General features: G+C 50.9%; 1 protein-coding gene and 1 long non-coding RNA gene across 2 annotated transcripts; one reads left to right on the top strand and one right to left on the bottom strand.

Moving 5' to 3' along the window:
• Positions 1-2,000: 2,000 nt before the first annotated feature.
• On the bottom strand, positions 2,001-16,185 carry EEF1A2 (eukaryotic translation elongation factor 1 alpha 2). Its single transcript, XM_005499575.3, has 8 exons — positions 15,766-16,185; positions 14,236-14,448; positions 10,403-10,582; positions 9,040-9,336; positions 5,065-5,215; positions 3,451-3,707; positions 3,131-3,365; positions 2,001-2,418 (listed from the first exon to the last, which is right to left on the bottom strand). Exons 2-8 carry the CDS (start codon positions 14,377-14,379, stop codon positions 2,291-2,293), a joined length of 1,392 nt encoding a protein of 463 aa, XP_005499632.1. The 5' UTR covers positions 14,380-14,448; positions 15,766-16,185; the 3' UTR covers positions 2,001-2,290.
• A 99-nt stretch (positions 16,186-16,284) lies between these two features.
• LOC110356192 (uncharacterized) lies at positions 16,285-20,669 on the top strand. Its single transcript, XR_010466578.1, has 3 exons — positions 16,285-17,205; positions 18,648-18,772; positions 20,175-20,669. It is a non-coding gene; the product is annotated as an uncharacterized LOC110356192 (long non-coding RNA).
• Positions 20,670-21,718: the final 1,049 nt, after the last annotated feature.

Below are 21,718 nucleotides of genomic sequence, written 5' to 3'. Positions count from 1 at the left end.
ACCAAGGTACCAATCGCACTGAAATCAGGCTGAAAATTTGAACCTGCTTCGAGCCATGAGCAAGTTTGAGTTAAATCCTCTGGGTTTTATGTTTTTCCTCTTCTGCAGCTACACCGTTAATTATTGCACCACTTGTGTATCACTCCCAGAGCATCTTTCACAGCTCCCCTGGCATATTTCTATGGAAACATAGCTGTGGCTTTGTCAAACTTGTTTTTGCTTTTAAAATAGCTATAGAGGACCAGGTGCAGACTTGGCATCTGCTCTTCTCTGTGTCTCACCTGACCCCAAGGTTGCCACAACTCCTGCTGTGCCAGGGACTGGCTTCCTGTGGGGACCAGAGAGCTGGAGGTTCCTGAGCAGTTTGGGAGGGATGTTCCCACAAGAATTCCTGTTCCTGTTACTTTTAGGGATGGGGGAAAAACATACAGATGATGATGTTCTCCTGCCCTGCTTGGAAATACCCAGGACAAGGCTGACTCAAGGACAGCCTGCCTCTGGAGCTGGGAAATGCAGGAGGTGCTGGAAGATGAGGTTAAACCATCAGTGGGAAAAGAGGCTTCTCCTGCATTCCCACTGTGCCTGGAGGGATTCCCAGGTCTCTTTCCAATTTGTGGCAAGCCAAGGACACAACACTTCATAAAGCCCAAATGCTGCAAAGACCTTGGCATGAAATTGTTTTCTCTGATGATGCTGAGGGTGTGGTGAGGGGCAAGGAGCCTCGGTGGCTTGTGCACACCGTTTTGGGAACACGGTTCAGTGAGCTGATACGTGTCCATCTGCTGCCAGCTGGGACATGGGATGGAGACAGTGTTGGGGAAGCAGGTGACAGGGGCTTCATGCCATACCCTCTGTAATTCAGCTTGGTGTCAGCTCCTTGAGGCTCTGCCTAGGGCACTTAGTGCTGTGGAGTGTCACATGTTAATTAGGATCATTGAGGGCTCCTGCAACACAAACAGTAATGATGCTTGTTCCTCTGGAGCTCTCCTGGGAAGAACCTCCCATGATGCTGAGCCCATGCATGGCATCTGCTCCCAATGCTGTGGCATCTTCTAAAATCTGAGCCAGGAGCACAGACAAGCTCAGGATGCCCCAGCAGGCTGCTAACCCCACCTTTGAAGAGGAATCGTCCCTTGGAAATGTCCCCAGAAGCATGTCACACCTCATCCCTCCACCTGCCTGCCCCACCGTACCAAATCCCACTCATCCCCATTCTTGGTCTTCCCACCCGCTCCCCCTCCAAGCACCCAGCTCTTGGATTTTGGTCAGTCTTAAACACTCAAAATCCTCTGGATTGGCGCAGCTGATGCTGGGTGGGGTGGGGAAGAGGTACAGACCTTGCCCCAGGCTGCAAGGTGAGCCAAGACACCACCTTGGGTGAAGACCATGAGTTTGGGGGCTTCTTAGGAGTCCTGAGTCATGTCTGGGCTCCAGCACATAGCTTCAGCTGGGGAAAAATGTTCCTGTCACGTTGTTTGTAAAGGGTTCGGGGACCCACCACATGTGAGGCAAAGCAAGGTGAAGAGAGAAGGCAGCTTTGGGTGCTTCTCCCAAAATGATGGGGTATTATAAAGAATACAAGCAATGCTGCCAGCCCTTGCAGGAGGCATGGGGAATGCTATTTTCTCTCTTCAAATGGCATAAATTTAGAGATTTAACTTAATCTTATGTTGCATGGAAAAAGAATATATTAATGGCCCTGATAGTTGATATTAGAAGGTTGAGCAGGTTAAGGACAGTATCAAAACCCAGGCTGCTGTAAGAGCAGCCCCTGGCTGGGGGAATCAGACTGGACATCTGCATCAGTCAAGGGGCAAGAGCTGGGCACTGAGTGACACCCTGAATACAAATGCCAAACTCTCCTCATTCCTCCAAAGCCTCCAAAATTCCACCCCAGCCTCGTCTGTGCCTGTCTCCACCATCTGCTCTAAGTGGAACTACAGGAAACCCACCAAAACCAGCCCTTCTCAATGACAGACACACACACAAAGCTCCGCACCTTTTGGGTTGGTTGGTTTAGTTTGTTTTTTGGGGTATTTTGTTTGTTTGTTATTTTTTTTTTCCACTGTGGATGTTGTACCAGTTTTATTGGTAAAATTAACATGAAGCCTCACAAACGCTGGAACATGCTTTTCCTTTTAAAGAATTTCCACTGGACCTTAATGGTGAGCATCCAGTCGTTGACATATAAACTCTTACAAGCTGATGTGCACACATGCGCCCGGGGGAGACGGTGGCAGCGTCCTGGTGTCAGGGATGGTTTCTGCGCGATGCACTGGGAGTCCACGATTCATTTGCCAGCCTTCTGGGCCTTCTGGGCAGACTTGGTGACTTTACCAGCCCCACCGCTTTTCTTCTCCACATTCTTGATGACGCCCACGGCCACGGTCTGCCGCATGTCACGGACAGCGAAGCGGCCTGTGGGGTAGAGAGAGAGGGGACATGAGCGAAACGCGGCCACTTGGTTCCCGCTAAGGCTGAGATCTTCTGGGTGGGTGATGGTGGGATCTACACCCACCTCTCATGGTGCCGTTTGTCACCCCTGCCCTTGGAACCAGTTCCTGCAGGAATGAGCCCTGAGCCTTCAACCCTTGCTCTGGCTGCCAAGCTAGCCCTGATGCTCCTCTGTTTAAATGACTATTTGTTAAGCTTAAATCACATCTGCTCTGCAAGCTCCTGGTGTTGATAAAGCTTCCAGACGTGCAACACCATCCATGGAAAGCATGGCACTTCCCTGCTTTACAAGGTGACCTCTGCTGAGCAAACTTCCTTCTTCTCCTGATCAGCTCTGTTTCAGGGCAGAGATGGGGATGCTGAGAAATGTTTCTGCATCCAGAAACTATCAGGGTTTAGTAACCTGGAAGGAAAGATCTTCTTGATCCGAGAGGGAAAATCCAGCCCTGCCTTTGGGAGCAGCCACCCAGCTCAGCAGAGAACCTGTCCCACCCCACCAGCCCTGACACAGTTCATGTGTCAGATTTTGCAACCTCAACATGTTTGGGAGCAACAAAAGGTGCTCAGCTCCCTTCCCAGCTTAACTGGGAGAAGCTCAGCACATCTGATGTGAGTTCTACACCTACAGAGTCTCTATGCTCCTCTTTGGGAAACCACAAAAGAGCCGTTCCCTTACCGAGGGGTGGGTACTGGGAGAAGCTCTCCACACACATCGGCTTGCCAGGGATCATCTCCACGATGGCCGCATCGCCTGATTTCAGGGACTTGGGGTTGTCCTCCAGCTTCTTGCCGGACCGTCGGTCAATCTTCTCCTTCAGCTCAGCGAACTTGCAGGCAATGTGTGCGGTGTGGCAGTCGATGACAGGCGAGTAGCCAGCGCTGATCTGGCCAGGATGGTTCAGGATGATCACCTGGGAACAGAGTGGTGTCAGGGCAAGGCTGGGAGCCAGAGGATGGTGACAAACCATGCGCAGTGGCACCAGCAGCTTTGCTCACCTGAGATGTGAACTGTGCGGCTTCCTGCGGTGGGTCCGACTTGCTGTCCCCGCAGACGTTCCCACGGCGGATGTCCTTGACGGAGACATTCTTCACGTTGAAGCCAACATTGTCCCCAGGCAGAGCCTCACTCAGGGCCTCGTGGTGCATCTCCACAGACTTCACCTCAGTGGTGATGTTCACAGGTGCAAAGGTGACCACCATGCCAGGCCGCAGGATGCCAGTTTCCACCCGGCCCACAGGGACTGTGCCAATCCCTAAGGAAACGAGGACAGACCAGAGCAAAATGTAACCAGTAGCCAGAACCTGGCTGCAGCAAAAGCAAGATATCTCCAGTGGTTTGTAACAAAGACCATGCTTACTTCTTTCCCCCCCAAAAAAAACAGTTTTTAGCTGCAAGATCAACATTAAGGTCTTAAAAAATACCATGAGTCCACCCACAGGAGTAATGTCATAAGCAGAAGGCCCTGAGCAATCCATGTGCCCTGAAAGCTCTTCCTTTGTAGGAGCTGTGGCATCTCCTGCATGGGCACCAGGCACATCATAGTGTGTGTAGAACATGCTCCACATCCCTGATGGACACACCAGCACCATGGGACAAGGCTCAGCTCTGCCAGCGAATGAGGGTAGCTAATTAAATGAAGGGAACGTTTTACACCCCATGTCATCAGGAGACTTTGGCAAAACTCACCTTTGGAGTGAGGTGAATAACCATTAAGAGAAACAACCTTGAAAAGAGGTTGGGGAGGTTGGCTAGACCTGTCTGCTTCTCCGCCTCCCCGCTTCCCACGGTGTCTCTGCTCTCTAAGGACTGGCCTAATGCTAAAACCATATCTGCCTTTCCACCAGCTGAGCTAGGGGAGGACACAGACCTGCTTGCTGTCTTTCATCTCCATTGCAAACAGAAGACTGCATTCAAAATCCTGCTATAATAAAACCCATGTTCAATCCCTGCCTGGTGTCTACAGCACGTGTCCTTGGGAAATCGTGGAAAAGGGCTGGAAATGGCTGCACCTGCCGGATCCGGCAGCCGGGGAGTCAGCAGGGCTGCCCGCTGCTGCCAGCAGGTTAGAGAGCTCAGGGGTATTTATAGCTCAGAAAAGTGTCCCCATCACAGAGGGGACAGGAGATGTGCCAGTCGAAACATTCCCTACATGGCTGGTGCTGAGATCCAGCTTCGCAGATGGAGGTGCTGGTGATGGACACCAACATTTGGGAAGCATGGGCAGACCGTGGCCAAGCTGGCAGATGCCAGCCTCACGGGTGGCTCTTTCCGCTAGCCTTGTCCCTCATCGGTGACACGTTTTTGCTGCCTCCAACTTGCCATGCTGGCTGTGACCTCTGAGACACCCAAATCTGCAGTCGTTTTGGCATCACCAGTTCCTTGGGAACAGCTCACAAACCTGCTGCTCCTCTGCAGTCCTCAGGCACCTTTGGGTATGTCAATGGAATCTTTGCCCTGGAGCTAACACTTCTCCCCAAAGTTATCTCACATTTTCACAGTTCAATCTCTTCAGTTCCCCAATGCCTGGAAATGTCATTTCCAAATCCCCAGAGAATGAAGGCTCTAGTTAGAGCAGCAGGAGGAGGGACAGTGACAAGGTTTTTGCTCACCTCCAATCTTGTAGACGTCCTGGAGGGGCAGGCGCAGGGGTTTATCTGTGGGGCGGGTCGGGGGCAGGATGGTGTCCAGGGCCTCCAAGAGGGACACCCCGCTGGCATTGCCTTCCTTGCGCTCCACCTTCCAGCCTTTGAACCAAGGCATCTGGAAAGAGAGCAGCAACAGCATGCACTGAGTGTGCCCAACCTCAGCATCCCAAGGTGATCCCCCAGAGATGTCCCACCATGACAATCTTCATGGAGTTGGTCCAGCCATGTCTTGGCTTTACCTCAGGAATGAGGAGTTCTTTCTACTTCACCATCTCTGCATGCTTATCTACACCCCCTTGCTCAATCTCCCCCCTCTGTCCTAGAAACATGGAAAACATTCATTAACAGGAGAAAAATAATGGAAGTGGCTAAAACCAGCAAACTCACAGCCCCATTTCCAACATCAACCCATGGGTGCTGCACCAGCTGCCAGGATCTTGCCCTCCAGCACAGGAACCACAAGGTCTCCAGCTAAGTCCCAGCTACAAAGCACCCAACCTTCACTCCTGGGAACTGAGCTTCTTCAATGTGAGCCCCAGACAGACCCTTCTCCCTGCTCCCTCCTGGTACCACCCCTCCAGTGTTTGGTTTTTAAACCCTGGCTTGGGAGGATGGTGGAAACCTGGCGCTTGCACTAGGGCTGCTGAGGGGCAGGATCATTTTTCACACATGCTCTCTGCTCCTGCCCCCTTGAAGCTAAAATTGGTGAGAAAAGATGCAGAGAGGTAGGGAAATGTGCTCAGCAGAGGCCAGGGTTTGATGCAAGGAATCACAGTGCTTTCTCAGGGTGATGCTGCACATCTGGAAGCTGTAGGGCTTGCTAATGAGAAAAATTCAGTGCTGGGTTTGAAACAACCCTGATACAACAGAGATCAAAGTCTGCAAGATCACTCCCCTTTCACACAGAGAGGCTTAGACAATATTTTCCCACTCATCTGTAAAATGCCCCAGCTCCATCGCACACGCTATGGATGTGGCTTTTCCCCTAGATTCCAACACCAGAGGCACGGTGCATCGGGCATGGGGCTGGGGGTGAAACAGGACTCCCAAAGTGTCCCCGGTTTCACACCACCCCCAGAGGACATGGCTATGCCAAGGCTGGTTTCCCATACCACAGTCTGCTCCACTTTTGGGAAGGAGGTGGGAAGAGCTGGGTCCATCTGTGGAATTCAGCCTGCATTGAACACATCCCCATCAGCATCCCTTGGAGGGTTACGTCTGACACCAACTGCCCTCCTTGGTGACAGTGGCAGGAGAAGCCTGGGGACACTTTTGCAGAGGGATCCTTCCAGATCACGCAGCCAGTGTCAGTGCCTGGCTAACAGCTCATCGAAATGATAAATCCATCCAGTCAGTGATGGAGCCACATGTGATGCACACGGTGACTCAGACCTTCATGTCCCCACAGCTCCCATCCCTCTGCCCTTGTACAGTTTGGGGACTGGAGACATGGCAACCTCTGCGCTGTGCCACCTGGCACTCAGAGCTGTCCTTTTTCCTTTTGATGGTTTATCCAGAAAACTTCTGACATCCCAGGAATCAGATAAAGATGCACTTTGACACCTTTTGGGAGCAAATCCACTCTGTGAAACCTCAGTGTGCCCCCAGGTTGAGAAGCAACCACAAACCATGGGTTTTGCTGCCTCCTAAGGCCACCCAAGTAAAACACCTCTTATGTATTCCCCAAATCTGTTTCCCAAAGAGCAATTTCTCTTCCATCACTCCTATGGCAAAAGCAGGATCTGACCAAAGCTTGCAGCCAGTCAGGCTAAACTGCAGGCTCAAGCCCCCCTAAATATCAGCTGAGCTCCAATGCTTTTGCACCCCATGTGCATATTACAGACGAGTCGCTTTTCTCTAATTTTACTCAGTCCATGAGCATCCCAACACACCCACCCCACACCCCCCAACACTGAGGCTGCAGCCCTGGGCCACCACGTCCCGTTGCACCACAGAATGGGCGTGTTTGTGTTGCTGCATCGCACGGAGTGAAAAATCTCCCAAAACACATTGAGTGGCCCAATTCTGCCAGCTGCAGCAACAGAAAACTGACTTCATGTAAAAGCCCGTTTGTCAAAAACCTCTCAAATGTCAAATTTTGATGCAAGCATAGTTCAGCCATAATTTTTTGCACTTGGCCTCGGGCTGCTATAGAACAGGGACATGGGCTGGAGTTTTCCATGCAGAGCTGGCTCCAGCCCAACATCCCATCTCACCTCCCTTGCCCAGAGGTGACAGGAGCTGCTGGGACGTCATGGCTCTAATCCCCACTTTCTGATAAGTCCCTTGACAGACAGACAAGTCACTTGACCGCCTCGTGCTTCAGTGAAACGCTGCCAGAAACTGTGAGTGAAAAAAATCAGAGCTTTTTCAGGTGAGGAATGAGAGGAGAGGTATCTACACTAGCTTGCTGCTCCAGCTTTCCTAGATAGGGTGCAAGACGGGAAAGAGAAGCCTGTCCCAAGCCGGTGTCCTGGCAAAGGCAGGATGGCAACCTCCTGGGGACCACAGCATGGGGAAGGACCCTGCACCTTCTCCAGCAAAGCTCATGCTGATCCAGACCGCTGGCCAGGTTTTCTTCCCCGTTCCCCACCTCAGGCAGCTCCTGGGGACCCACCCTGGAGGCAGCTGTCTCCTTACAGCAGAGCAGTGAGTTATTTCGGCTCCTGCCTTCTCTTGGGCAGCCCATCACATTGAAAACATTCTCTGAGACCCATCCAGAGGAAGGGGGCCAGAAAACCCCATCCTGCTCAGTGCCTCCCCTCCACAACCTATTAATAGGAGAATTGTTCAGGATCATCTTCCCAGCCCAGCAGCTGCTGACATTTGGAGTCTGTCTGATCTGAGGGCCCCAGGAACCATGCGGTTGGGTTTGGCTTGGCCGCAGTTGACCTTTACCCCAGGTTTGCTCTGCAGGGGACAGGAATCTCCCAAGCACCCCAAAAATTCCTTCCTTCCAAGACAGCCCCTTTCCCGTGCAAGGCTGTGAGCTGCGTTTCATGCGCTGCAGTGCTCCTCAACCTCAGGCTTGTGATCCCTGAACTCCCTCGATTGCTGCTGTACTCACATGTTGCCTCCCTCATCATAGATCCCTGACCTGTAATCCACAGGTGAAGTCCTAAACCACCCTTAAAAGTCAAATTTCCCATAACTGTTATTGGCAGCTTGTCTGCCAAGAAGTCCTTGTCCTTCTTCAAGCTTTCCTTTCTCCCCTGCTGTCATATTAAATAATGGCAAGGACTCACTCAGAGCATCCTTCCTCTGTATCTCCACCATCCCCAACACCAAGAAGCATTGTAAAAATCAACTGGACAAGAAGCAGCCCCAAACGGATGTTCTAGGAAACCATGGTTTTGGCATGGGAAACCTGGTACTTCCTCAAGAAAAGGCTACCTTAAGAAGTGAGGTCCCAGCAGTGGAGCTGGATGTGTCGCCACCACAGCGGCATACGGCACCAACGGGGAAGAGGACCTGATACCCAACACACAGGAGCCCAGCTGCACGGTGGGAATCAATCCAAGCCTGTAACCAGATTGTGCTATTTCCCTCAGAAAACAATGCCCTAAAACCACACATTACATCCTGCTGAGAGTGACGATTGCTGCGAGTGGCTCTAATGTCACCATGGGACAGATGATGTGAAACCTTCAACTCACATCCCAGAAGCAAAGCCATGCAGATCATCTGGAGATACTTGTGCTTAGCTGCTGGGGTGTCTGGCCACAGTATAGCAAGCAGCATGCCCACAAACAGTGGCCCATTCATCCTGGCTGGGCGTAACCAGAGCTACGTGACAAACACATCGATGTTGGCAACATGGGCCATTACACACGACGGGTGCATGAAATGTGCCCATGGCCTTCAGAGCATGGAGATCAGCTTCAGCTTGGATGGGAATAATCAAGATGTGGGGAAAAGTCTAACACAACACACACTTACATTGGGAGAGGGCTCCAGCATGTTGTCCCCGTGCCAGCCCGAGATGGGCACGAAGGGAACTGTGGCTGGGTTGTAGCCGATCTTCTTGATGTAGGCGCTGACCTCCTTAACGATCTCATCGTAGCGTTTCTCACTGTAGGGGGGCTCTGTGGAATCCATCTTGTTTATGCCCACGATGAGCTGCTTGACCCCCAGGGTGTAAGCCAGCAGGGCGTGCTCGCGGGTCTGCCCGTTCTTGGAGATGCCGGCTTCAAATTCACCGACACCGGCAGCAACGATCAGGACGGCACAGTCAGCCTGGGAGGAGAGAGGTAATGAACTGCTGCTGTCCCCAGAGAGCTCTGCTCCTGGTGACACCCCTGGGAACTTTGAGTCAGTCCCAGATGAACACTACTCCGAATAAGCCTGGCTTGAACAGATTTCCTGCCAGCTGCTACCCTTAGCCCTGCTGACCTACCTCAAAACTCACCTAACTCTGTTATTTCAGACTTGCCAGCTGTGCAAAGGTTCTGCGATGCAGGTTGGAAACCAGGATAGGTCCCTCCACATAGCATGACTCTAACTAGGACCTCACCTTGATCATCCAGGGCTGCACAGCCCAGGCCTTATCTAAAACCCTATTGCAGTCTTGCAAATAACTACACTGGGTGGGAGGCTCCAGACATGCAAACTGTGTTCCTTGGTTCACTTCTGCACTCAGAGCCCCCAGCAGAAGCTGCACGGGTTTGATGGAAAGCCATGTCCAGCCCAGCTGGCATCACAACAGGAATCTCACTGGGCACCCAGAGAGTCTCATCCAGCACCCATCAACCACAGAATGATGCAGGAATGTCCTGTAGAGTTGTGAGGGGAAACTGCCCTACCCTAGAGGGGTAGACCATGGAGTATGGCAATGTGATGTGGTTTATTGGACAAAGAGAGCTGGTTTGAGAAAAGGGAAGGAGACCCATGGAGTCTAAGGGATTGTTGGAAGTTTCTTGTATACCTCAGCTGGTTGAGGATAAAATTATATGGGAGACACCCTCATACAAAGGCCTGTAGGTCATAGCATCCACCTCCCAGAGAGGCCAGATTCATCCCCACCTCCTCCAAGTAGGGAGAATGGGGTGGAGAAATCACCTCTATGTGCCCAAGGAGGCCCTTTCTCCCAGATGCCCAGGGAGATGCAGGACCATGGTGTGCTGGGTCCCCTGGTGCTATCCAGCCTCTTGTACTGACCCTGCTTAATGCCACTTGATGTCTTCTGTCTCAGCCACCCACCTCCAAAGGGACTCCAACAGCACCTACATGACCCTGGGCTCACTGGGAAGCCTCAGCCTCCCGCCTCCAGCAGCCCCTGCCAGCCCCTGCCATCATTCCTCACCTGGGAGGTCCCAGTGATCATGTTCTTGATGAAGTCCCTGTGGCCAGGTGCGTCAATGATGGTGATGTAGTACTTGGTGGTCTCGAACTTCCACAGCGAGATGTCAATGGTGATGCCACGCTCACGCTCAGCCTTCAGCTTGTCCAGCACCCAGGCGTATTTGAAGGATCCCTTCCCCATCTGACCAACACAAAGGAAAGAACTGGTGAGAAATCCAAGCCCATGGCACTGGTGCTGGCAACCCACTCTCCAGGGAACATCCAAGCTCACCTAGGGTCACATTGCAAACAATGAAGGCAAAATTCTCTAAATCCAACAGCAATGATCTATTTACTGATAAATATAGATGAAGGGAGACATTGTTCTCAACACATTCCTCAGTTGGATGGTGGAGAAGCTGGAAGAAGAGCCATGAAATGAATTTGTGAGTGGGACTGGATGGGCAGGAGCTGGAGCCAGTGACCCATGAGGTCTACTCCATGAAACGCCATGGTCCTGCATGGGTGCTGGGAAATCACGGTGCTACAGAACTCTACATCGATGGTGGAAAGCTTCTTAGTGTTGCATTTTAACCTATTAACCAAATCGGTGAGACAGCTGGTTAGTGGGAAAGGTCATTGCTGCATGAGTGACCCCACAAGTGACAGGGGTGTAGGAGGAGATTGGTTAAAAGAAAATGAAATGCGAGATGGTTGCTATGAGCAGAATAGAAATGTGATTGATTTTTGCCACAGAGTGTGTGAATTCACACAAAAAGCTCCTGTGAGCCGCAGCCAGACCAACTGTTGTTGCCAAATGGCCAAAATCTCAGCCAACATCATAATGCACAAAACGGTTCTGGGTGACATCAGCTACAGTAAATCTGTCCTGTGATAAAGCACGCTCCTTGGTAAAAGTGTGATTGCCACTTGTGAACCCCTGTCTCCTTTGGGTCAGTGTCCTTTGATGTCCTGGCACTGGGACAGCTGGATTTCACCCCCCAGTATGGTGGTGGTGAGCCCAGTCTGGGCTGGGATCCTGTCAACGTGCAGAGGTGGCAGGAGAAGACCACCCCTTGGTGACCATGCTGTGTCCATTGATCAGTCAAAGCAAAGGGTTAATGTGCATCGATCATCAACTCTTGGCCTCAGATGCAAGGGGCATTTTTTAAGATGGAAAATGGAATTCAGGTCATTTGTGGATGATTTAATGGGCTCTAACTGCTGTGCAAGGACATAGCTGCGATATCTCACTCCCATCCATCCTCGTGTTCTCTGCAACCACAGCTTCTTTTGGAGCATCAATGCATAAAATTCATTATGGCCCATTATAAATCACTTCTCCAGAGGGAAGCACTGCCTGATTGCAGACAGCCAATGCTTCAGTGATGCTCCTCACCAAGAAGGTGAAGGCAGCAGCACATCTGAACCTGTCCTGCCCCAGGGCTGCTCTGCCCAAGGGCCGCCTTGCTCCAGCTCAAGGAATTAACAGTGTCGGCCCATTTACGTAACCACTGAGGGCTGCAATGACTTTGCAGCTTGCTCTGGAGGATTATGGGCAAAATCCCAAATCCAGGGGCTGCTCCCCACTCCTGGGAGGGGACACCCAGTCTCAGGGGTGATGCTCCATCCCCATGGGGCAGTCGGGAGCTCTCGCACCTGCAGGAAGCGCAGTGGGTGGGGTGTAAAAATCCAGAATCAAATCTCTGCTGCTGAGCATCCTCCTGGCATCGGGCTTAGTGAGGAGGCAAATTGCTGGGAGCTTAACCCTTTCCAGCATGGAAATGGGGGACAAGGGCGGGGCATCATTTGCTGGAGCTGGCGGAGATACACCAAGGAACTGTGTATTTTGGGCAAGGTGTTAGTAATGGGTAATTCTCAGGCAGGAGTCAATCAGCAAATATCACAGCTTTTCACTCAGTAACCTGTTCCTTCATTTTTGGATGGGGAAACTGAGGCACAGAGCAGACCCTGGATATCCTGCAAGGGCTGAGTGGGAACCAGCACCTTGTCACGGGCACCCACATCCACACACACACAAAAAACAGTCATTTTGTGTGGAAACCCCCCCAACATACATAGCTTGAAGACAAATGAGATCCTTTATTTAGCAAACAGTTTCCCTCCTTTCACGGGGTGTATTCAGTTACCCAGAGCTGTTGTTGAAAAAAACAGGGTATTATCGAGCTTTGCACAATACCTTCCCTGTTCAGTGCCAGGAACAGCCTGATTTTCCTTCATCAAACCCCAGCGGAGGGACAGCTTTCTATTTGGAGACCACAAACAACGATATGTTTTTTTTAAATAGAACAACTCTTCTTTAGGAGATACTGTTACCTTAGCCCTCAAGTAAAAAAAAATATAATTAAAAAAAAAAAATAAACAACCTTGCCCTTTTCTCTTAAAAATAAAATATCAGACCCTGGTGTTTGTTTTTGGTTTTTTTTTTTGTTGGTTTTTTGGATGCACACAGGCCTCCATTTCCTGCGAATGCCACCTAATGGAAGAAAAGCCTTCCCCAGCCCTGCACCAGAAAATGGAGTCTGGAAGCTCAGTCAATAGGCTATTAATAGCAGCTCCCAGTCCCCGAGTATTCCGGCAAGTCAGTGAAAGTTGTCTGTTCAATTAAAACAGCCGCAATCACATCTACAATAACCTAATCACACCATCTCCGATCTGTAGGTAAATTGGGGAAATACACGCAGGGATATCAGCGATCATTTTAAAGCAGGGGGGAAAGAGATTGTTTTGTACAAGGGAAAGAGCCCTTCGTGTAAGGGCTGGAAAAAAGGGCTGACAGTGAGGCAGGAAAATGGGTGTTTTAGCTTGGATGCTATTGGCATATTCAAAGGGTTAAGACAGACAGACAGCAAAATGTCTAATCGAGAGTGGCAGCTCTACAAACCATTTATTTTGCATTGAAATGTGGGATGTTGTCCAGGGGGGGAAAAAAATAAATAAATAAATTGAGGGATATCTGCATTAATGATTCCTGTAACGATGACGACAAGCCATCTTCTGAGAGCATATCTGCCCTATCAATAACACAGTCAGGCTTTTCCTGGCTCACCCACCTCTCTAGAATTTACCATCGTTAATTTCTGAGAGCTTCCAGTTCACATTTTTCTCCCCAAGACTATTTATCCTCTTTAATCTCTGTATTTGCCATATTATAGGTATTGGGTGGTGAGGGACAGCCTGCTAAATGCGTGTACTATTAAATTGCTCCAAATGCCATCATTATAAGCGTTAAACAAAAGATTTTAACTTAAATGTTCGTGTTTCATGCCAGCTTTTCTGTATTAAAGGCTACCAATCAAGCTCCACGCCAGACCATATGCTTCAGAAAAAAAAAGGAATAGGGTTTTTAAACCAAATGAATCAAACGAGTGGTCCAGCTGATGCTTGTCCCCAGCAGGCACTGGAAATAGATGTTTCGGAGTGAAAATCAGAGAGTCCTGTATCAGCCACTGAGGGATTATCAGGTTTTCCTCCTCATGCCCAATATTTAGAGGGAATTTCATGCCCTGAAGCACCACGGTTTGTGGCTCTTGCAGAACCCTAAGCTCATCTTGCAGACCTCACTGTGCTCCTGCTCTCATTAAAAGCCCTCAGCAGGGAGACCCCAGCTCCGGAGAACAGGGTGGCTAGTGCCCAAACAGCCGATTATCCCAGATCAGAGGAGTTGGGAAGATTCAGAGGGGAAAAAAAGAGATGGGGACAGAGGGAGAAAGAGAAGGAACGAGAAGGACAGCACCAGGAAAAGGGGAATATTGCCCGTGGGGCATCAGCGTGGAGCATCCCTGTGGGTGGGAGTGTGGGGCAGGGGGCACGGCGGGGGAATGGTCTCCTCACCTCGGCAGCCTCCTTCTCAAATTTCTCAATGGTCCTTTTGTCAATGCCCCCGCATTTGTAGATGAGGTGCCCGGTAGTGGTGGATTTCCCAGAGTCCACATGCCCGATGACGACGATGTTGATGTGCGTCTTCTCCTTCCCCATGCTGGTGGGCTACGCAGGGCTGGCGGTGCTGGGGAGGGCTGTGGGAACGCGGCTGCGTTTTTGGGGAGGCTGTGAGGTGGGGGGAAAGAGGCAGGAGGGTCAAAAGAGCCCCTGTGACAGCACCCTCCCAGCCCATCAGTGGTGCTTCCCCTCCCCTCGCCCCACCTTCCCTCTGGACCACGAGCCCCATCGCGGCTGGGGGTGCCTGGCCTGGGCTGGCAGCTCTGCCAGATGGGCTGGAGCCAGCTCGCCCCCGGAGGAGACCAGCCGGGCTATTTCTGGCTGCCACGTACAGCCTCCAAGTCGCAGAGAGATGCCACGTTTTCCAGCATCTCACCCTCCTGGAGACCCCCAGTTCCCAGAGCTACGTCATCGCTGTCTCAAAGGTGCCCTTCCTCCCCGGAAAAATCCTTTCTCCAGCTCAGGAATGCTCCTGCCACCTTCTCGCTCTTTCCAAACCCGAGGGCATCTTCCTCCATCTTGTGGGTGCCCTGGGAGGAGCTGTGGGTGCCCGTCCCTGCACGCTGCCCTCCCAAGCCACATAGAGTTTGGGTGACAACATGGTGTCCGCAAAACAGGACAGACAAAAATAGCTCTTGCCCGCTCCCCCTGAGCAGGGCTGCAAATAGCGGGGCTGCTGAGAGCTGGGCAGCATGGGCTGAGCCTGCAGTGGGGGGGTTTATTATATTTTGGTGCCATGAATCTGGATGAAACAGGGGGAGGAAGCAAAAACCACAAATCGATAGATCCGGGGAGCTGTTCTGGCATCTCCCAGCGTTACCATGGTTCTGCTACACAAACCCGGCACAATTAGGAGCTTTAATTTGACGTATAATAAAATCCAATTTTGCGAATCTGCCCATAAAACTAAACGAGGTCAGGAGGAGTTTGCTGCTCTAATAGCGAGCCGGTCATGCGGGCAATAATATCCCCATGAAAAGCCTCCCTGGGCAGCAGAGTCCCAGCTGCCTCGTCCCTCCCTGTCCTTGAACATGAATTTGGCCATTTTGCAGCTCCACTGAGATGCCCAAACGCCAGGAGCAGGTCCCTCTGCCCCGAGGGGCACCCCCAGCACCCAAGGTGGGACATACAAGGGCACTTGGGGGAACGGGGATTTATTTTATTGATTTTTTCTCTCTTTAAGGAGCTAAAGGCTGGGTGTGGGGGAAGCAGCGGGTTCTTTCCCACCTGCAGAGGCACCTGCGGGATGAAGGAATGGCCCAGCCCCATCCTCTCCCTCCCTAGCCGGGGGTACCCCCCAGCCCATACTGCACAAGGTGGGGTTCACCCAATCCCCGCACCCCCTGGGGAAGGACCCCTCGCTTCCCCCCGTCCAAAGCCCGGTTTCCCCCCGCATCCCGGCCGGAGGGGTCCCGGAGCTCTTACCGGAGCGGCGGTCGGGGCGGCAGAGGCTGCCAGCTTGGGCTCCGGCGGCTTTATCTCCCCGGGAGGGGCCCACCTATTGACGGCGACAGCGCAATGCAGCGACCCCCCCGCACTACGGCAATGCGGTACCGGGCGGGGGAGGAGGAGGCGCGCCGGGGGGAGGAGGAGGAGGAGGAGGGAGGAGGGAGAGGAAGGGGGGGAGGAGGGAGACGGAGCTGGGAGGGAGGGAAGGTGGAGGGATGGGAGAAATGGAAGGGTAGGAGATGGAGGGATGGGGGAGAATGGGAGATAAAGGGATGGGAGGAAGATGGAGGAATGGGAGAAATGGAGGGGTGGGAGAAACGGAGGGGTGGGAGAAATGGAGGGATGAGAGAAATGGAAGGATGGGAGATGGAGGGATGGGGAAGAATGGGAGATAAAGGGATGGGAGGAAGATGGAGGAATGGGAGAAATGGAGGGATGGGAGAAACGGAGGGGTGGGGGAGAGATGGAGGGGTGGAAGGTGGTGGGATAGCAAGATGGGTGGATGGATGGCAGAGGTCAGAGGGAGACAGTAAGATAGAAGACAGAGGGCTGGGAAGAAGGTGGAAGGATAAAAGGTGGAATCATAGAATCATTTTGGTTGGAAGAGCCCCTCAAGATCGTCAAGTTCAAACATTAACCCAACACTGTCACTAACCCATGTGCCTGAGAACCTCATCTCTGTGTCTGTTCAACCCCTTCAGGGATGGTAACTCCACCACTGCCCTGGGCAGCCTGTTCCAATGCCCGACAGCCCTTTCCAGGAAGAAATAGTTCCCAAGATCCAATCTCAACCTCCCCTGACGCAACTTGAGGACATTTCCTCTCGTCCTATCACTTGTTCTTTGGGAGAAGGAGAGATAGGAGAGACAAGAAAGATGTAGGGATGGAAGATGAAGGCATGAGGTGAAAATGGAGGAATGGGGGAGACGACACAGAGAGATGGTAGGAGGAAGGAATTATAGAGGAAGATGGAAGGAAGGGCTTTTTGGAATTGAGGAGAAATTCTGGATATCCTGGTCCAGGGGAAGTGAGAGAGATGGAGGTCAAGTGGGGCTTGGAGCCCCAAGTGTCCTCCTTGGCAGCCTGTGGATGAAGGGACAGGGCTGGCATGGGACAGGGGCCCAGGGCCACCAAGTGGGGCCAGTGGCGCAGAAGGGCTTTTGTGTCCCACACATGGGGACAAGAGGGGTCCCTGCAAGGCACACATGGGGCAAACCCACATTTCTGCCTTGGTGGAAATGCTTTAGCCCAGGAACAAAGGGCAAAGTGAGGGACATATGGAGAAAAACAGGTTTCTGCACCTGCAACATGTGTATTGCTTGTTCGAGTATTTGTGGTTTATTATCATAATTTCATTTAACAGGAGATGGGGTTCAGGTCCTAGGAGGACAAGGAAACCATGAGTAATCTCCTTTGGTAAGACCATGAATGCTTCTTCGCTTAAAAAAGTAACATGTAGTGGTCAGAATATTTATACCTGTGTCAGCTGTGCAATTGCAAGGCTAATGCAAAATTTTCTGTGTCCTGAAGCCCAATATAGGTCAAAAGTGAGCTAATTTTGAATTAAGCTAGGTAATAGCCCAGGCCAATTTTATGGCTTAGACCATCCTTCCAGTGAATTTAACAGCTAAATTGGGTACTTTTACCTTCATAGTCTAAGAGCTACAAACTTATCATGCAGATGAAGATATTACTAACCTGCCATTAATGTTTAAAGGGAGATTTTACTCTTTTTCTAAATGTTATAGTTCACTGGTATTTTCTTAGAAATATGATAGGAAAGATACCTTTTACTTTTATGTAGCATTTCTTGCGCAACATAAAATTCACCGAGTGCCAGAAAAAATAAAAGAAACTTCCAAGAGGAAGAATCCAAGACAGCAGTTAAAGGGATTGACCCAGTGGGTCTGGATGTGCCAGGGATGGACATCAAGGGTGATAACACAGAGAAGAGATGGGCATATAAACCCCTCATTCTTCACACTCATGTTCTAGTGGTTTTGCCAAGAAATAAACCCCTTTTTTTAATGCAAGGGCTGTTGGGCAGAGGCTGTGTTTGCTGATGGACACTTCAGCTTTTGTGGAGATGGAGTGAATCCTGAGTCCCCCAGCTGCTCAGACCCATCCTCTCTCCATTCCTTCTCCAGTATAGAGAATTGGGATTTTCACCCCTTTTCCCAGGCAGGGAAAAGAGAAACAGGCAGTGCACTGTGTTTTACTTCTAGAATGAAACGGAGCCTGATAGCACATCAGACTATAAATAGGTCAGGACATAGGAGGAGAGGGGGCTGTCAGACCTGGCTAATCCTGGCTCAGTTAAGCCACCTTATGCCCGGTCTCTGAGAAGCTTAAAGTCACAGCTGTGTGCCCAGGTCGCAGCCCCGAGAAAAGGGTTTCATCAAATACATGAGGTCCCTGTGGACCATCAAGTTCAATTATCATGCCCAAGTGGAACCGCTTTCTTGGAAAACATGGCAATTTGTCCTCAAATGTTCAGCTACGTGAATTAAGAGACATGAGTGGGCAAAATTTGAGGGCAGCTGAAGTTTAGCATTTCGTCTCCATCCATCTGGCTTCAGATTCAGGTCATAGCTGAAACAATTCCTGCACATCCTATTTCGGCTCGATTCCTTCCCCCCCAAAAAAATCACCAAATTATTTGGGGTCACTTAATAAAATAGAACCCCCCCTGAAGGGCTGTGCAGGCTGCATACATGCAAGGCGGGTACCTCCCACCCCTTTCATCATCACCTCCACTCCATCCAGCCCCCAGATTAGGACCTGATGTTTTAAACTGTGTCAAAATTCCCATTTGCCCAGACATAATAACTGAGATTTTTTTTCTTTTTTTTCCAAAGAGGTCCTGCACAGTGTGACTGGGAGAGCGAATAATCTGCAGTGCTGGTAATTTGTATGTATCTGGGATGCGAACACCCCGGGCTGCCTGCCTGGATTTGCCTTCACACTGAGGGTGTTTCTTCCTGTGAGTAACGTGTTCAGCGAACTGAGCGCTTGTGTTTTTGTCTCTATAAAACACTCCTTTGGAGGCGGCGGTTTGGGCAGAGCAGACAGCAGCCATGGGGGATGCCTGACCTGGTGTCACCCCAGAAGCCCTGCCAGGGAAAAATCTGGCTATAAATTGCTATTTTCTTCCTTTTTCCCTTGAAAAGCAATAGAGTTATTTCCCCTGAAAAGCAGAAAGGCAGGGCCTTGCGCTGGCCTCATGCAACAGCCAACGGAAAAGCAGATCAGAGCGTGCTGGGCAGCGGGTGTTCTCCAAAGAGCAGCTTTATAGAAGGGGTGAATACTCTTAGGGTTCCTTCTTCCCATGGTTGGACTTTCAGCTGCCTCCACACCAGTTTTGGAGGCTTTGCACCCATATGTTTCAGCATTTACTGTCTGCTGGAAGTGGACAAGTTCAAAATACCCAGACACTGGTCACCCTCATCTGTACAACATGCATCCCGCAGCAAGTCTGAGTGCCAACACCGGTGCACATAAACAGGCATTCCCATTCCAGTTAAGCCTCAGTTTAACTGGGGTTAAGATGGGATGGGTTTCCCCACTGCATCTCCCAGAGGTTTCTAGAGCACGTTTACATGGGGTTGGCTTTGAGGTCAACCTGTCCAGCCCCCTGTGCTGACGTGTTGTTCCTCTCTCTGTGTGTTTGCCTGGCAGCAGCCCCTGCCCAAGGCACCCAACAGGATAAGATTTCATGAAATGTTGAATGTGAGAAGGTTTTTCAGCCCATGCAGACCTGGAGAGGGGAGACAAAGACAGAAATGATGGGACAGAAAGGCAGGTGAAGGAGGAGGAGGAGGAGGGGAGTATTTTGAGGCCCTGCACTCAGCGCGTGCTGCTGATACCTTTAAATTGGAGCCAGAGGCTTAAAAATAAACTTGGGAGGTGATAACAAAATGCCCAAGCCCTCTGGCCACCCGGCCAGCTGGGGACGGTGTCTGGTGTCATCCCGATGGGACAGCAGCATGCCCTGGATGCCTGCACCCCTTGGCAAAGGCTGCAGGTGAGGACAGCAGAGCTGCTCCCGTCACCACACTGATCTCGCTTTGGCTCATTCTCCTGCCTTGGTGGCACTTGGGTCGCTTTGCTGCATATATTCCAGAAAGGCAGAGCACAATTTCCAGCCAACAGGTAAAATGCTCTGCTCACATATCGTACTTAAGGAAAGTCACTTATTGCATTCCAGGACATCCCCTTTTCTAATTTAAACATGCCCAAGTCACCTGTGTCAGGCCACGACATGAGTTTGCTTTCATGGTTGCTCTTGCTCTGACCCCAGTGTGGCTGCAAAGGCTCCAGGCAGAGACAGGAAGATCCTAACATGGTATCTGGGGTGAACATTTCGGATATTTTTTTATCCATAGGTGGCAGCAGCTGCCTGCACCGGACAAACGCTGCCCAAGTCCCAAACCCAGCACCGAGCAACACAGCAGGGAAAACACAGCCCAGGAGGAGCAGGAAGGCAGAGCGTGAGCACAGGTTGTCTCTGCTCCCTTCACTGAGAGATGTCCCCGAGAGAGGGAGAATTAAGCAAACCCTTCAGTGGGGCAGGATCGGGCGCTCTGGCACTATACGGAGCTCAGGTTTGTATCTCTGCTGTGCCTGGAGTTAGCGCTGCCGTCTCGCTTGGGTGAAGGGTGGTAGGGAAGGGGCTGCATGGTGACTTTCTCACCAAATTCCTGAAGCCACCAGGAAGCCACATCCCCAGAGGAAATCTGGCAGCAGCACTGAGCCTCGTTGGGTGTCCCATCTGTGACGTCCCATGAGTGCTGATGGAATCCAGAGGCAGCAGCTCCTACAGCTCTGCAGCCTTTGCTGGCTTCCAGATTTTCTGCCAAGCACAAAATGTGACATGAAAGGTGATTTCCCAATGACACACGCAACCAGCAGATAACAAAAGCCAGTTTCCATCTGTAACTTGGAGCCCAGAGAGATAGATTTAAAGAAAAAAAAAGGAAAACACAGGAACCTTGCTCAAAAGCAAACTGCAAGGAGAGTTGCAGTTAACTCAGAGTCTCTAATTAGAGGAAAATCAAAGAGAAAATCTATCCAAATCTTGTAATCTGCTTGCTTTCAAAACTGCTGGTTCTTGATCAATACAAACAAAATTTATCTTCTCCTCAATACACTCAGGTTGGGCTTTCTCCTGGGAAACCAGATGGATGCTCCACCTATCCCCCCCGGCTGCTCTGTCCCACCGGCACTGCTCCTGCTGCATCACTCAGGAGAAATTGATTTGGCTTAGGGATGAAGAGCAGAGCAAGGCACATTTTGCTGGAGGCTGGAATTCATCTGCACACAGAGACTGATCTCCCCCCATTCATCCCATGTCGCTATAGGCGCAACATCACGCCCCTGGTGCAATCTGCTTAATGAGCTGCTTCTTTAAAAAGCAGCCCCAAAATGTGGGTGTAAGTGGTGTTGCTGCACAAAGGGACTGGGAAGTGTTTGTTCATCTCTATCCTTAATTAAAGCAATTAGCCCACTCAGGCTTGGTAGGGTACAAAGCCATCCTGTACCAGTTGGGAAGAATATATTCCATTATAAAGTATACTCTATATCAATTTACTCTTACTGCTCTGTAGATCATTAAAGAGACTTGGGGTGCAGGGAATCACCTCTCAGGAAGGAATTGAGGAGGAACCTGAGAAATTACAGCATCTTCACTAAAACAAAAGTAATTTCTCAGATCTGAAGCACACAATTTTTAGCCTTTCTGTCTTTCACTTCTAGGCCAGAAAAATCTTCCAAGCCTGTGCCCTAGAACACACCTAGAACATGGAAGAAATGAGTCCCATTGCCTGAAGAGCTTGTGCTACAATGGGCTTCCTCCTGTCTCGGAATCCTAAAATGGCTCAGAGCATCACCTCCCAAAATCCCCACTTCCCACAGCTGCACCCAGACTGTG

Source organism: Columba livia, chromosome 16, assembly GCF_036013475.1.
Source record: "Columba livia isolate bColLiv1 breed racing homer chromosome 16, bColLiv1.pat.W.v2, whole genome shotgun sequence".
Lineage (NCBI taxonomy): Eukaryota > Metazoa > Chordata > Aves > Columbiformes > Columbidae > Columba > Columba livia.
This window is presented reverse-complemented; position numbering and strand designations above follow the sequence as displayed.